Source organism: Berghia stephanieae, chromosome 11 (assembly GCF_034508935.2).
Source record: "Berghia stephanieae isolate SIO BIC M18660-M18661 chromosome 11, UCSD_Bste_1.3, whole genome shotgun sequence".
NCBI classification, from domain to species: domain Eukaryota; kingdom Metazoa; phylum Mollusca; class Gastropoda; order Nudibranchia; family Aeolidiidae; genus Berghia; species Berghia stephanieae.
The window spans coordinates 19,049,267-19,064,459 of NC_088370.1; the positions used below are offsets into that span (position 1 = coordinate 19,049,267).

Sequence of the window (15,193 nt, forward strand, 5' to 3'; positions counted from 1 at the left end):
CTTCATGCAGGAAGAGATGAGACGGTCAGAGGAAAGTCCTCAAGAACAGGAACGGGCCATACGTATGGCATTTCAGGTTGGTGTCTGTGTCATTGTGTGTGTATGTGTGTGTGTGTGTCATTGTGTGTGTACTTGTGTATGTGTGTGTATGTGTGTACGTGTGTGTATATATGTGTATGTGTGTATGTGTGTGTGTGTGTGTGTGTGTATTAGCGTAGCCATCGTAAAGTTATAGATAGAATGCGCTTGGCCAAGGAGTTCACAACATTGCCATCCGGAAGTATAACGGACCAACACACAAACTCTGTGTAACCATGAACTTTTATAGTCTGGTTAATACAGTTTAGTGAGAACAACTCACAAACGCGGATGGCAAAAACAATAACAAAGGCCTGAGTGACGTCATCTGCATACTATCTATAGCCTGACACTAACCAAAAAAATGATGTCGAAATGCCAGTCTTTTGCAACAAAAGAAAACAAATCGTGAGTTGTATTCCATAGTTCAACCATTGAAATAACTTATTGATTCCTTGAGCTCTACTACTTCCCTCGTAATGACGCAAAGTAACTTAGCAACTGGTTCTAAACTATCGGGAATATGGGGGACGCCCTTATGAAATACTTCTCCGACGAACATAAAAGTATATCCAGAGAAGAAAAACGTTATGAATCTGATCATGTTTTGACTTTATACATTTTGATCACATGACTTGTGAAAAAGTTCTAGCCAGCATGAAGAATAAAAAGTACCGATTTTCTTTGTTTAGAACCACGATGGCCGCCGTTGCTGGGCGACGTGACATCAGACTATTGAATCCTATTATGGGATTATTTCAACATTGCTGTAATAATACTATTTTGTGTTGGTTTGAGAGTGAGCGTATTTCCAATACAACAATGAGCCCATAACTAAATAATTGAGTTATCAGACCTTCAAAAAAGTACACTTTGATTTAGAAAGAACGTGACGGTCATCATTTATTTTGACCAAAAAAAAAACAAACATTCTCACGTTTATTTGAATTTGACGTGAAACAATGACCGACCTAAATATGCGGCTATGTAGTCTTGTGGTTTGACACTCGCTTTCGGATCGGAAGGTCTTGGGTTAAAGTCTCGCTCGGCGCATAGTTGTGACTCCTTGGAAAAGGCTCTTTACTTACATTCTCTCACCGTACTCATGTGTAAAATGAGTACCTGGCCGTCAACAGCGTTGCCTCTGTCGAAAAAAAAAATAATTGTAATAACGCCTAACAGGCGTCACATCTCGTTCTACATATAAAGTGTTGTTGTTGGCCAGGGACTCTTGTAAAGCGCTTTGAGCTTGTTTAGTGGATATTGCGCTATATAGATATAGAACGTAGATGATGTCATTCGGGCCTTTGTTATTGTTTTTTGCCATCCGCGTTTGTGAGTAATTCTCACTAAACTGTATTAACCAGACTATAAACGTTTAAGGTTATACATTGTTTTGTGTGTTGGTCCGTTATACTTCCGGATGGCAATGTTATGAGCTTCTTAGCTACGTGCATACTATCTATAAAATCCCACTTTTTTAAATTAATATTTTTGCTGTTTGGTGAACAAAGTGTTTGAGCCCGAAACGTTCAGCTCTATTTTGCTCTTATTTTTAAAAAGCTGGTATATATTACTCGTTATTGATCAATGATTTGATTGATTCCAGGTATTTGACAAGAACGGTGACGGTGTTATCGATGCCAAAGAATTGAAATCTGCCATGAAAACCCTAGGGGAACCGTTGACGGACAAAGAGCTATCGGATATGATGAGGGAGGCAGATGTGGACAAGGATGGGAAGATTAACTATGATGGTATGTATTGATAGATTGATGGATTGGTTGATTAGTATATTGATGGATTGATTAGTATATTGATGGATTGATTAGTATATTGATGGATTGATTGGTATATTGATGGATTGATTAGTATATTGATGGATTGATTAGTATATTGATGGATTGATTAGTATATAGATGGATTGAATAGTATATTGATGGATTGATTAGTATATTGATGGATTGATTAGTATATTGATGGATTTATTAGTATATTGATGGATTGATTAGTATATTGATGGATTGATTAGTATATTGATGGATTGATTAGTATATTGATGGATTGATTAGTATATTGATGGACTGATTAGTATATTGAAGGATTGAATAGTATATTGATGGATTGAATAGTATATTGATGGATTGATTAGTATATTGATGGATTGATTAGTATATTGATGGATTGAATAGTATATTGATGGATTGATTAGTATATTGATGGATTGATTAGTATATTGATGGATTGAATAGTTTATTGATGGATTGATTAGTGCATTGATGGATTGATGAATTGATCGATATATTGATTGGGGGAGGGGGTGAGTGATTAGTATATTGATTAATTGATTGATCGGTTATTTACTTATTCAATAAATAGTTGACTGACATAATATAGTTAAAGCTAGATTGATGAATTGGTCGGTTTTCCAGATTGTACAAATAGAATGACATTTCTATTGTAAGCGGGCGATTCATGGATTGGTCATTGAGCATCTTTCTGTTACCTCTCCCCCCCCCTCTCTCTCTCTCTCTCTCTCTCTCTCTCTCTCTCTCTCTCTCTCTCTCTCTCTCCCTCTCTCTCTCTCTCTCTCCCTCTCTCTCTCTCTCTCTCTCTTTCTCTCTCTCTCTCTCTCTCTCTCTCTCTCTCTCTCTCTCTCTCTATCTCTCTCTTTCTCTTTCTTTCTTTCTCTCTCTATCTATTTCAATATATCTCTCAATCTTATCTACCTTTCTAATCTATCAATCTATTTATCTATTTATATATATTCTAGGCTTAGGAAAACCATGCTTTTTATATCCTTTTCTTTGGTTATTAATCTGCTCACTAAATAATCATTTATTCATTTATTCAGGAATCGATAGGTTAATTCAATTTTTGTGCTTACATTTAAATATAATTATAATTATCTTGCTTGCCTTCATGACTCATACCAAAACCAAATACACTCAAGAAAATGCCAAATGCCAAAAACATAATCAAATATTATTTTATAATTGAATCTCCATCCAATATTTACCTTTTAACCCTCTCCTTACCAACTATAGGAAAATCGTCACATTCGTTACGATACAACCAACATTTTTCTTATTCTAATTTCTTTTGTTCATCATAATATTTAAAGAAAATGAACAGTGTGTTGTAGAGTATATTTTGCTAAAGAAATGATTTATCGCAAGAACTTACTGCTATTGTGTTTGAGTAATGAAAAATCCATTTTGTGTTAGTTGGGTGTGAAGTTTTGGGGAAAATCCTGAAAATGTCTGGTCAGGAGAGAGTTAACACCCGATGAGGAGGAGCCAAAGCAATCATAGGTTTTTATTTCTTCCTGTTGAAACAAAAAGTCGAATGACTAGGTACGAGTATATTCGTGGAGTAGTTATTCATTAACTCACTCAACCCTAACACCGACTATATCCATAGTTTACCCGGGGTTACTTTTACCGCCATGCCTATTTATTACATTTTTCTGAGACAAATTATAGGCATAGTATCAAAGCTAATGTTTTTAGTTTTTACATGCTAACGGTAGTTGAATAAAACTATTTATGTATATGCTGATTTTAATACATTTTTCCCATTTTGAAAAGTAGCAAAAATCTCTAGGATTGAGTGAGTTAACCCTTCATCGTGGCTGCATGAATGAAATCAAAATTCTGTCATCTCAATGCCAAGTTTTTATTTTTATTTTCACGTATCGCTTCTAGATTTAAAATGTTTGGTTAAATCTCTTACCGATGATTTTCAGTATTTTCCAAAAATGACAGGCTTACCCAGCCGAAAAATTGCTTCTTTAAACTCAAAAAAGCTCTCTATAAAAAAAAATATGTTGTTATTAATAAAAAAAAACAACAGATCATTCTTCAAAGTTTGTGATGTACAAAATATATCTGAATGAGAAAAATGCATATAGGGAATGAGATTAGCGGAAGAGTAGCGTCCCTTGATTGGACGTCACTTTACAGAGAGAACGTCAAAATGGTTTTGCGCATGCGTCTCTCTCGTCCTCGCTTTCGGTGAAGTGCCTCATGCCGCACAACCAACATGACGTTCTCTCTCTAATAACTTTTCCGCTCGTGACTTCCAATCAAGGGACGATACTCTTCCGCTAATCTCATTCCCTATATTGTGTCGTAACAAATGTGACAATTTTTATGCAGCTGATAAGGAGAGGGTTAATGAAAATTTGCTTCGAAAATTTCTAATTTATTGTGACAATTAAATGTTGGTGTTTTAAAGCCGATAGCTCAGTGGGTAGAGTACTCGCTTTACACGCAAAGGTTTCAAAATCCATCCTGGGTGAAATCGAGATTATTGTTTTTTTCTGACCCACTGTCAACCCAGCAGTGATTGTGGCGGAAAGTACTTTGCGATAAACTATTGTCCTATTCAAAGGGTAACAAGCAATTACTAGAAACCGGAATATACTCCGGCTCTATGGGCTTCATGGCTCTGAAGGACTACTTTTTTTTAAAAAGTTATTGTATTAATGCTGAGTAAATTATAGAGTATGAAGAAGTCTTAAACACTCTTGTGAAAAGATTAATGTTATTCATTTTTTGAGACATTTCTTCCGATTGGATATTGTTCTTTTTTTTTTCTTTTTTGTGTGTGTGTGTGTTTTTGTTTTTTTTTTGTTTTTTTTTTTTGTTTTTTTTGTTTTTGTTTTTTTTTTTGTTTTTTTTTTTGGTGGGGGAGGGGTTGGGGCTTTTTTTTAAGGGCGATAGATTGCTACTCACCTGTGTTGTCTAGTTGTTAAATCTTTCTACACTCAGTGAAACACGCCATTTCCTAGAACTCATTCGAATGTCCCAAATTTTTTCCTCATCATTCTTTGTTATCATTCCATTCTTTCCTCAAACTAATACGATTCGTAGTCTGATGTCACGCGCAACGGCGGCCATCTTGGTTCTAAACAAAGAAAATCATTACTTTTTATTCTTCATGCTAGCTAGAACTTTTCGTACCCTTTTCGTATGCCTTGTGATCAGAATGTGTAAAAGTCAAAACATTATCAAATTTATGTGTTTTTTTTTCCTCTGGAAACGCTTTTATGCTCGCCGGAGAAATTTTTCATACGGGCGTCCGCCATTGTTCCGATAATTTAGAGCCAGTGTTACTAAGTTACCATGGGTCATTAGGAAGGAAGTGACGTTACGACTACTGAATCCTATTTCACCCAGCCAGCTTATTTTTAAAAAATAATTAAAGTTTTGGGGGTTTTTTTTAAATTTCGACCACAAATGACTTACTGAGATATTGACAGTTACTTGAGTGTGTAACGTGTGTATCTATCTACACTGCAAATGTATGTGTGTATGCAGTACCTACCCTGTAATACACACGAACTACAGTTTCATTGACCGTTTTTTGCGTGTCCCGAGGAGTTCGAGGATACCGTGCTGGAGTGTAATTCCATATTTCCTTTTCCCGCCATGAGCTAGATTGAAATGGCTTTGCCTATAGATAGTATGCAGATGACGTCAGGCCTTTGTTATTGTTTTTGCCATCCGCGTTTGTGAGTTGTTCTCACTAAACTGTATTAACCAGACTATAAAAGTTCGTGGTTACACATAGTTTGTGTGTTGGTCCGTTTTACTTCCGGATGGCAATGTTGTGAACTCCTTGGCCAAGCGCATTCTATCTATAGATAGAATGAAGTTGACGACACTTAGGTCTTTGTTATTGTTTTTTGCCATCTGCGGTTATGAGTAATTCTCACTAAACTGTGTATTAACTAGACTATAGATAGTATGCGATTGGCTAAGAAGTTCAGAACATTGCCATCCGGAGGTATAACGGACCAACACACAAAACTGTGTGTAACCATGAACATTTATAGTCTGATTAATAGTTTAGTGAGAATTGCCCATAAACGCGGATTGCAAAAACAATAACAAAGATCTGAGTTACGTCAACTAACTTCGTTCTATCTATAAACGTTCAAGATTTCGTGTGTTGGTCCGTTATACTTCAGGATAGCCATGCTGTGAGCTTCTTAGCCAAGAGCTTACGATCTATTCATTGACTCAAGCGTGTACCCAAATGTACATCAAATTGATGTTTATTCACAATCAAATAATAGGTCGAGAGCGACGTGTACATATATGCAGGTCTGACATCTGAACCCACTTATGGGCCTGTTTAACATTGTTGTAATGGACAATATTTTGCGTCATTTTTTTAGATTTCCATGAGGAATTGGGTTATCAGACCTGCAAACGAGTCCACGTCGGCCGAGAGACATTCTAGAGGAAAGAATCCACTCTATCTTTGAATGGGAAAACGGAAATAATTTGTCTCAGAAAACCGTACTTCACATAGAGTACTCGCCGGATTCTATCGACTTTCTGGAGAAGCCTAAAAGCGTGCTAGAATCCGAATAATAATAATAATAATAATAATAATAATAATAATAATAATAATAATAATAATAATAATAATAATAATAATAATAATAATAATAATAATGATAAAAATAATAATAATAATAATAATAATAATAATAATAATAATAATAATAATAATAATAATAATAATAATAATAATAATAATAATAATAATGTGATGATGATTGATGATGATGATGATGATGATGATGATGATGATGATGATGATGATGATGATGATGATGATGATGATGATGATGATGATGATGACGATGATGATATTAATAATAATAATAATTCTCAATACTATTTCTCATTGTCCGCAGAATTCATCAAAATCTGGCTGGAATCTGCCAATAAATAGACAGTCATCAGAAAGACAACAAAAACGGCAGACGTAAACACAGTCAAACAGGCAGACACCAAAATATATATAAAAAGCAGTTATAACGTAGACCCCCCCCCCCCCCCACTCCCCGCTATTAAAAAAAAATGCATCACAATATAAGGCGCGAGAACACCAAGAGAAAGTAAACAGTGAGTTGTATTCACTAGCACAACCAATGGGGTCGATAGTTTTCTTGAGTAGCACTAACTACAACTCCTGACTTTTTGTCTTGGTGATCGCCGCCTTGTTCTGTGACGTGATGTTTTAGGAAAGCGTCAGGTTTCAAGTTCACGAAAGCTACGATTACATAGACAGACAAACGGTAGAGGAAACATAAAAAGACAACCACCTAGAACAGATCCTTGTGGTATCCCACCTAAGACTCCCCACTTTGTCAATAACAATACAGATCATACAGTTAAACAGACGGACTGTGGGGAAGATATAAATAAACAACCACCGAAGACAACTTTTAGAAGTCTATTGCTCTCCATCGTGTCAACAACAATACAATTCATTCTGATAGATAGATGCATACGAACTGTGGAACAGGTTAATACATAGCAAGAAATGAAGTGAATAGAAAAGTGCCAGACGACAACAGAGAATAAAAACTTCGCAACATAGCTCATACGGTAGAGTCACGATCTCCCCAGCCAGGCGGAGTTGTCGTACAAGTATGATTGCAGTAGTGCGGGGCGGTCCTTGGCAAGCTTAAGGACCACGGTCCTACGGTCCTTGGGAAATGAAGACCGCAAGGACCGGTCCTTTTCGACATTGAACATTCCTGAGAGACTGTTGGAAATTCGAACCGGTTTGACCTTTTAGAGCGTGGGATCGTTCATTCTTGAACCGTTAAAGACCGCTACACGATGAAAACCGTGGCCTACAGGAGTAAAACACACGGAGTAGTCACACTCATTTCAAATTGTAACCTAATTAGAGAAGAGGGGTGATGCCTTCTTTATTTGCTCACCGTACTTCATTGTTACTTCGATAATTTAATAAAATTTGAAATTTATCCCCATTAACGGAGATAATGGCATCGCCCAAGGCGTTGATCGAGTTGTTCGTGGCGTTGATACACACACGCAACTCCTACCCCCCCCCTCCCCCCCCCCCCCCCCACACACACACATTAGAGGGCAGCGAGCATTGAAGAGTAAGAGAGAGACGTGAAGTTATAATAAGAGGGGTGGATGAGGTGATAAGAGGGGTCGATGGTGACTTTTCGCCAGATCTAACAAACTCAGCTACCCATTCATTGCTGAGTAGACAGGGATTCAGAAAAAAATCGACTGCACCCGGGATCGATCTCTGGCCCTTTGCGTATAAAGAGAGTGCTCAATCAACTGAGCTATCGGGGTCCCCAAATATTCTATTGGACTTTTTTAAAATTCAGACGTTATAACTGGGTTTTTTGGAAGGAAGAAACTAATGAAACTCATATTATTTGATTAGTAAAAACACCAAACGAAATTTTAATATTATTGTATTATTTTAAATGACAACACTGCGATAGAAAGGAGTGGTGACAAGAGATGGACAAAAGAAAACAAAAAATCGGATTTGCTACTTGCTAGGTTCGACACACACACACACACACACACACACACACACACAAACACACACATCTTTTGTAGTCACATACATTTCAAACAATAACCCATTAGAGAAGAGGGGTCATGCCTTCACCATAGATCATTGTCATTGCGATCATTATGGTGTAGTAAATTTTGAAATTTACCCCGTATAATGGAATCGTCCAAGGCGTGCGCCTCCTGTTCCCCCCATCTCACACACGAAAGGGCGGTTTGCGGAGTGGAGGTTGGTGGTTGTCTGCCTGTATGGTCGTCTGTGTCGTTTAATGTATGGCAAAGGGGGTGGGTGCGATTAATTAAGTGGGATGGGTGGTGATTGGTGGAAGATAGGCAACCGAAGCAACGAATCGCTGGGGAAGTAGTAGGCTATGGCGCGAGACCGTAGGACCGTGGTCCTTGCAAGGACCGCCCCGCACTAGTTGAAAGGTGATAAGAAGTGAGGACCGCCGCCGGTCTTCCCCTCTGAGACGGTCTTCGGTTCACAGCTAAAAGACCGTCGGACCGCGGTCCAGACCGGTCTTCAGCGCGGCACTAGATTGCAGGTTCGAGCCTCCATCACCGTCGCGAAGTTTTTATTCTCTATTGTCTTCTGGCACTTTCCTACTCACTTCATTTCTTGTAGTTATCAACATAAGTGCCTACTCCACCCACTTTTCTGAAGAAATATACATGGACAACCACCGAGGACGATTCCTTGTAGTACTGCCTTGAACTTTATGGCTCCCTACTTCGTCAACAATACAATTCATACAAATATATAGATAAAATATATACAGACGAACTGTTGAGCAGGTATAAATAGACAGCCAGCGAAGACCACTCCCTGTGGTACTCCCCACCTTGTCGTCAACAACAAACACAAAGACATCTCGTTGATTCAAGCAATTTATGCAGGAGTGTTGTGACCTTGTCAAACATCGAGGCCTTCGTCAATCTTTTTTCTATTTCTATTTTTAATGTTTTTATTATTATTACTTTTTTACAAATATCGATGTAATATTTTTTCTTCAATTTTGATAATGATAATGATAATCGGTTGTGGTCGATAACAATAAATGATTGCCTTGTATGAGATGAGAACTGATTATACATCTGACTTTGATCATATCGATAATGTAAAATATTTCATTTTTAGCTCATTGTTCATATCGATTATTTTCCAACTGATCTCGTCGATTACAATACAAAATCACGTGATGTTTTTGTTTTTTTTAAATTATCATTTTGTTATTGTTTCTGTTGTTATTGAAAGCAAATCTTTTGCCGTTGTGATTCTCCTCTGACAAAAAAAAACGTACCAATACTAATATATACTTTTACTTTACTGATTAGGCTAACGCTCACTACTACTTACTTACTTACTTTACAAGTCGGCTTGATAACTCAAATTGTTATGGTCTAATTGTTGTACACTAATGGATTTACAGCTAAACTCAATACAATGTAGAATTTTGTCCATTACTACACGTTAAAATAAGTCAATCAATGAGGATGTATAACCAAAATGTCGTCTTTGCGATGGTCACCACAAAAATGCTCAATTACGGAATACGCTATTTGGAAAAGCTAAGGGGAAAAAATAGTTTTCATTTATTTCTATCGTTGAATAATGTAAAACAAAAACAAAAACAAAACACCAAACAAACAAAAAATTTAAAAAAAACAAACAAACAAAATCTAGCTCCAATGGAATTGCTGAAAAATTGGGGACAGAAACTTTGTCCATACATTCTCGACACTGCATTGTGTCATTTCATTCACGGACAGTTTTACACAACTTTGAATGAAGGGAAAATATATCAATACGGCAATGTAAAATCTAAAATTACTTATCAAAGAATACTTAGTATTTGAGAATTTTTTTTTTCGTGGGGAAGGTCACAATAACGGCCTTTTGGCGCAGCCTCAAATGTATTTGGTAATCAGGTGACAAAAATAGGAACAGACCATCTGTTACACGGACCTCTAGTCTCTCTATCAGTTTTATGTCATTGGCTAGATAGTTAAGTGGTTAGTGCGCCTCCTCGCCGATCTCTCTCTCTCTCTCTCTCTCTCTCTCTCTCTCTCTCTATCTCTCTCTATCTCTCTCTCTCTCTCTCTCTCCCTCTCTCAGCAAGGCGATGGGTGTCGTATCAAATACTGGATACCGAGTTTGGCTCTCTGACCACGTGATAATGTTATTCTTTGTTTCCACCCAACACTTTTCCACACACTACACATTATATCTCATCAAACTCAGTCAGTATTTACAATGTTGTTGTTACAAATAACAAGATTCGTATGAATACGCCTTACTTTGTAAAAAAAAAAAAAAATATTATATTTTGATATTTGAATATTAATTTCAAAGTCATTCTTACCCTAACAATGCTTAAAAGAGAGACGATAAAAGACTACACTCCAGTTCCAGAACGATTTCCTCCTCGAACTCCTCGGGACATGGAAAAACGTTCAACGAGGAAACCGTAGTTCCGAGGAAAACGTACATTGCCATGACATCTGATTCGGGGGGGGGGGGGGGGGGGGGGGGGGGGAGTGGCCTCAGCGGTATGGTCTTCGCTTCGTACCCGAACGATAGCTAGATAGTTGTAAAACATCTACCATGTTATGTGGCCGTCAACAAGCCACCTCTACTTAGTTCATCTGAATTGGATTCAATAGTCTGATGTCACGTCACCCAGCAACGGCGGCCATCGTGGTTCTAAACACAGAAAATCGGTACTTTTTATTCTTCATGCTGGCTAGAACTTTTCATATGTCTAGTGATCAGTATGTGTAAACGTAAAAACATGATCAGATTTATAATGTTGTTTTTTTCCCCTTCTGGATACGCTTTTATGCTCGTCAGGGAAATATTTCATACGGCGTCCGCCATTGTTCCGATAGTTTAGAGAGCCAGTTACTAAGTTACCATGCGTCAATATGAGGGAAGTGACGTTACGATTGTTGAAGCGTATTAGTTCGAGGAAACCGTGCTGGATGGAGTGTATGTAGGTATATCAAAAGGAGGTGGTTTTCCAATTCTGCTATGTCATGTCATTATTTATTTAAAGAAAGCTGCTATACTATATGTTGTTATTTGGGCCATGCTAAGCTGCTAGAAACTGGGTACTGTAAAAAGTAATAAGCAAAAATGAATAATATAATTATAATAGATTCAAAAAGAAAAGATAAAAAGAAGAACTTCATATCAAGAACTCAACGTTTCAACTCAAAACCCTTATTCTGCAAATAATGCAATCAATTTTTTTTTTTGTTATTAGCTGAAGAAGGGTTTTGAGCCCGAAACGTTCATTGTTTGGGATTTTGTTTTTTTTCGGAAATGTTATTTTATACATTTTCCTTTCTTCTCAACTTTTGTTTATTAATTGGAAAAAAATAGTCGTCTTCTTTTAATTCTTATTTTTCTTGGGGGCGAGGGGAGTGGAAGGTGTTGTTATACTATTGTTTTATTCGTGGGGGGGGGGGGGGGGGGGCGCTTGCTTTTTTATCATTAAAAATATAAATCAGTTTTTTCTTGGATTACGAAATTTCCAATAAATGGTAAGATAATGTTTTTCTCATTTTCATCTAATTGTGACTTAGCAAGCTATGAAAGTCACTCGGCTGCTCATCGCATATTAACCCTATTTTCATACTAAAATAGAAAGTCCTATTTCCTGATTTGGAGTCCATTTGGCCCCCATGACTTGCAAAGAGAAAAATACTAGTAAGTCCTATTTTCTGATTTGGGGTCCATTTGGCCCCCATGACTTGCAAAGAGAAAAATACTAGAAAGTCCTATTTTCTGATTTGGGGTCCATTTGGCCCCCATGACTTGTAAAGAGAAAAATACTAGAAAGTCCTATTTCCTGATTTGGGGTCCATTTGGCCCCCATGACTTGCACATAGTAAAATACTAGAAAGTCCTATTTATTTCTTATTTGAGGGCCATTTATCCCCCATGATTTTACTATGGAAAATGCAGTTAAAATCATATCTTCTCATTAAATGTATATAGGCAATATAAGTTTACATCATTTTGTTGTTTTTGTTGTGACATTATGCATCTATTTATTTAGTGACATAGTCGTGTCAATATGATCCACAACTTACTAGTAGATGACATCTACAATAATTGGCTTGGTAATTTTGTTTCCTGTTTGCTGTCCAATATGATGAGCGCCAGTTTCAGTTACCTACTTTTTCATCAACTCTAATCAAGAAAAATACAAGTAAGTACTAACTCATTACTTTTTTTCATTAGATGTGATGTATGAAGATTATTCTGACACTTATCATATGTAACGAAAAATGAATCGATAGTATCGTTAATTTTATGATTGTAGTACCAGCTAGAATCGCCAAATATGAAATGATGAATCAATAATGGATAAATGAAAGCGCTAATATTCAATTTAAGGTTTCTTCAAATACTTCCTTACTTTCGCTTCTCGATTATCTTTTATTCTTGTGTGCACCCTACCTAACCACAGAGTTGTTTGTAACTTCTTATGACAAGTGATTTATTTTCTTGTACCGTTATATAATCTCTAAGTGAACTAAATTAGCTTAAATGTCTACATTATGTTTCAGTCATATTGTATTGATTATTGCTTTTGAATTTGCTAACTAAATGATTTGTATGGTATGTTGCTGGGTGTTTTTAGTTATTTTCAGCCATCCGTTGTGTGGTCTAAATTATGTTGCATTGGACCTTAAACCACGACGAATGGAGAAAGTGTAAAATCCTTGGCAGTTTGAATGCTCAGATATACATTGAGTTGCAGTCTGCTGGGGCAACCAGAGGAAGCATGAGGAAGGTATGTCACCTACTATTTATTTAAAACTGAATGGTACCTATTACATTTATCTGTGTAATGGTTGTTAGCTCGGAATTAATAGCAGGCATCATATGAAATCTAATATGTTTGCATTGTTGGCTAGTTACAACGGGATAAAGTGGGGTTTTTTTTTTGTTTTTTTTTTTTTTTGGGGGGGGGTTGTTTTTGTTGTGTGTTTAAAGTTATTTCTCTTCACTCCCATGATACCTTTTATGAAAAATATTATGCTGATCTCCAATGAGAATCTGAGTTTCAATTCTGATTGTTAGAATGTCATTTCTCCAAACAGTAACAGCATTATCAAGTATGTTTCTATTGTGTGAAATAGTAAAATAAATATTAAGTTGGTGTAAGATTAGCTTATCTTTAACCAGTGAATTGACAGAATATCAGCAATTAATAATGCAAGATAAAGATGACCTGTTGCAAATCGAGTTCCAGGTAATGGATGATTTTCCCCCATGATGATAATGATGAAGGTATAAATTAATAATATTAACAACTCATCAATTTTTGAATTTATTGGCTGCAAAGACTTCAGAGTAAAAGCCGTTTTTTAAGATGAAAAATCGAACAGTTATACCTCTTTTATCTGACTTGTTGGATGTGACTTTCAGCATATCACAGCAACTCCATGAAGACAACGAGAAAATTACATTGTTTTGTAATCACATTACTCTCAGATACTTTCATAGTTGATGTTTTCTTTTATTTCTACATGACAATAATTGTCAATTGGGGATTCCAGTAAAATAAAGTTTTCAAAATAATAATAATATACTCACATCCCAAAAATACTCTCCCCCCCCCTCTCTCTCTCTCTCTCTCTTCCTCTCTCTCTCTCTCTCTCTCTCTCTCTCTCTCTCTCTCTCTCTCTCTCTCTCTCCCTCTCTCTCTTTCATCGCCATTTCCAGTTGTGTGTTCCTTCCCAATATAATTTTTTTTCTTCTAATCCTTCAGACACTGGCGGTATTTCACCATTTCATTGGAATGGGAATGATACAAGCTCTTCAAATGAAAGCATCACTGATGAAGAAATGCCACTGATTCTGCTGCAGCCAGATCCAGAAATAGATGCCACCGATTCTGAATCTGAGGTAGATGAAGCTGAAGAAACAATAAAAGTCGGCAACTTCCAAAATAAATTGTTTGTGGAGGAATGCACTGCTTGGAATAAGAACAAAATTCCACATATAGGAAGAATTCTATCAAAGTTCATAAAATCCAAAAGAACCATGTCATGCATTCAAAGAAAATTGAAAAAGCCTGCCTCCGGAGTATTCTATTTTTTTCACTAAGAAAATGAAAAGTACTCTTGTGGTGATATGTACAAGGAAGGGACAAGAACAAAATGTACAAGTGCAAGATGGGAGAATAAGATCAACAGCACAACAGGAAGAGGAAGAATGCGACAAGGGAAGATCCAAAAAATGTCCAAGAAAAAAAATGATGTAAAATTCAGAAAGACTTGCAGCAGATGTAGAGAATTTATATGTTCACAGCGTAGCAGAATAATATGTTCTTCTCTTGTAAATGAATATGTTCACATGCTTTGATCAGAAAAAATCATATTTCTAAAACAATATTTCAGTGATAGTGGAACTTTTTTCTTGCCTTTTAATTCATAAAATTAACTATAGCTGAGCCTCGGATTAATTTTAATAAGTTTTGAATTATGTTTTGTTATTGTTTGTTTTTTTTTTTTTGTTTTTTGTTTCTAATGTTTTTCTACACGTGAAAGGTATTATTGCATCAATGAGAATCAGCATAAATATAGTCAATTGTTACCATTATCAAATTGTATCAGATGATCCTAGGTATTGTTGGCACATGTTTTTCTTCGACTCCACTCACTTGTAAAAGTGTTGTGCATGTCTTAATTGCAATTACTTCATAAAAACAACATCATTCACG

The 15,193-nt window shown here is 36.4% G+C and overlaps 1 protein-coding gene and 1 long non-coding RNA gene across 8 annotated transcripts in view; both read left to right on the plus strand.

Moving 5' to 3' along the window:
• LOC144956276 (neo-calmodulin-like) overlaps positions 1-15,193 on the plus strand; it is a 109,534-nt gene that overhangs the window by 91,079 nt on the left and 3,262 nt on the right. For 5 of the 7 annotated variants that reach the window (XM_078886744.1, XM_078886745.1, XM_078886746.1 and 2 more), the window contains 2 exons: positions 1-76; positions 1,688-1,835. The exon at positions 1-76 is cut by the window's left edge and continues 34 nt beyond it. In XM_078886744.1, coding sequence (XP_078742870.1) covers positions 1-76; positions 1,688-1,835 — 224 coding nt within the window. Of the gene's footprint in view, positions 77-1,687; positions 1,836-6,793; positions 7,948-15,193 lie in introns of those variants that run through there. The other 2 variants (XM_078886748.1, XM_078886743.1) reach the window with 1 other exon arrangement.
• Positions 11,935-15,174, plus strand: LOC144956277 (uncharacterized). The gene is made up of 2 exons (XR_013641930.1): positions 11,935-13,258; positions 14,240-15,174. It is a non-coding gene; the product is annotated as an uncharacterized LOC144956277 (long non-coding RNA).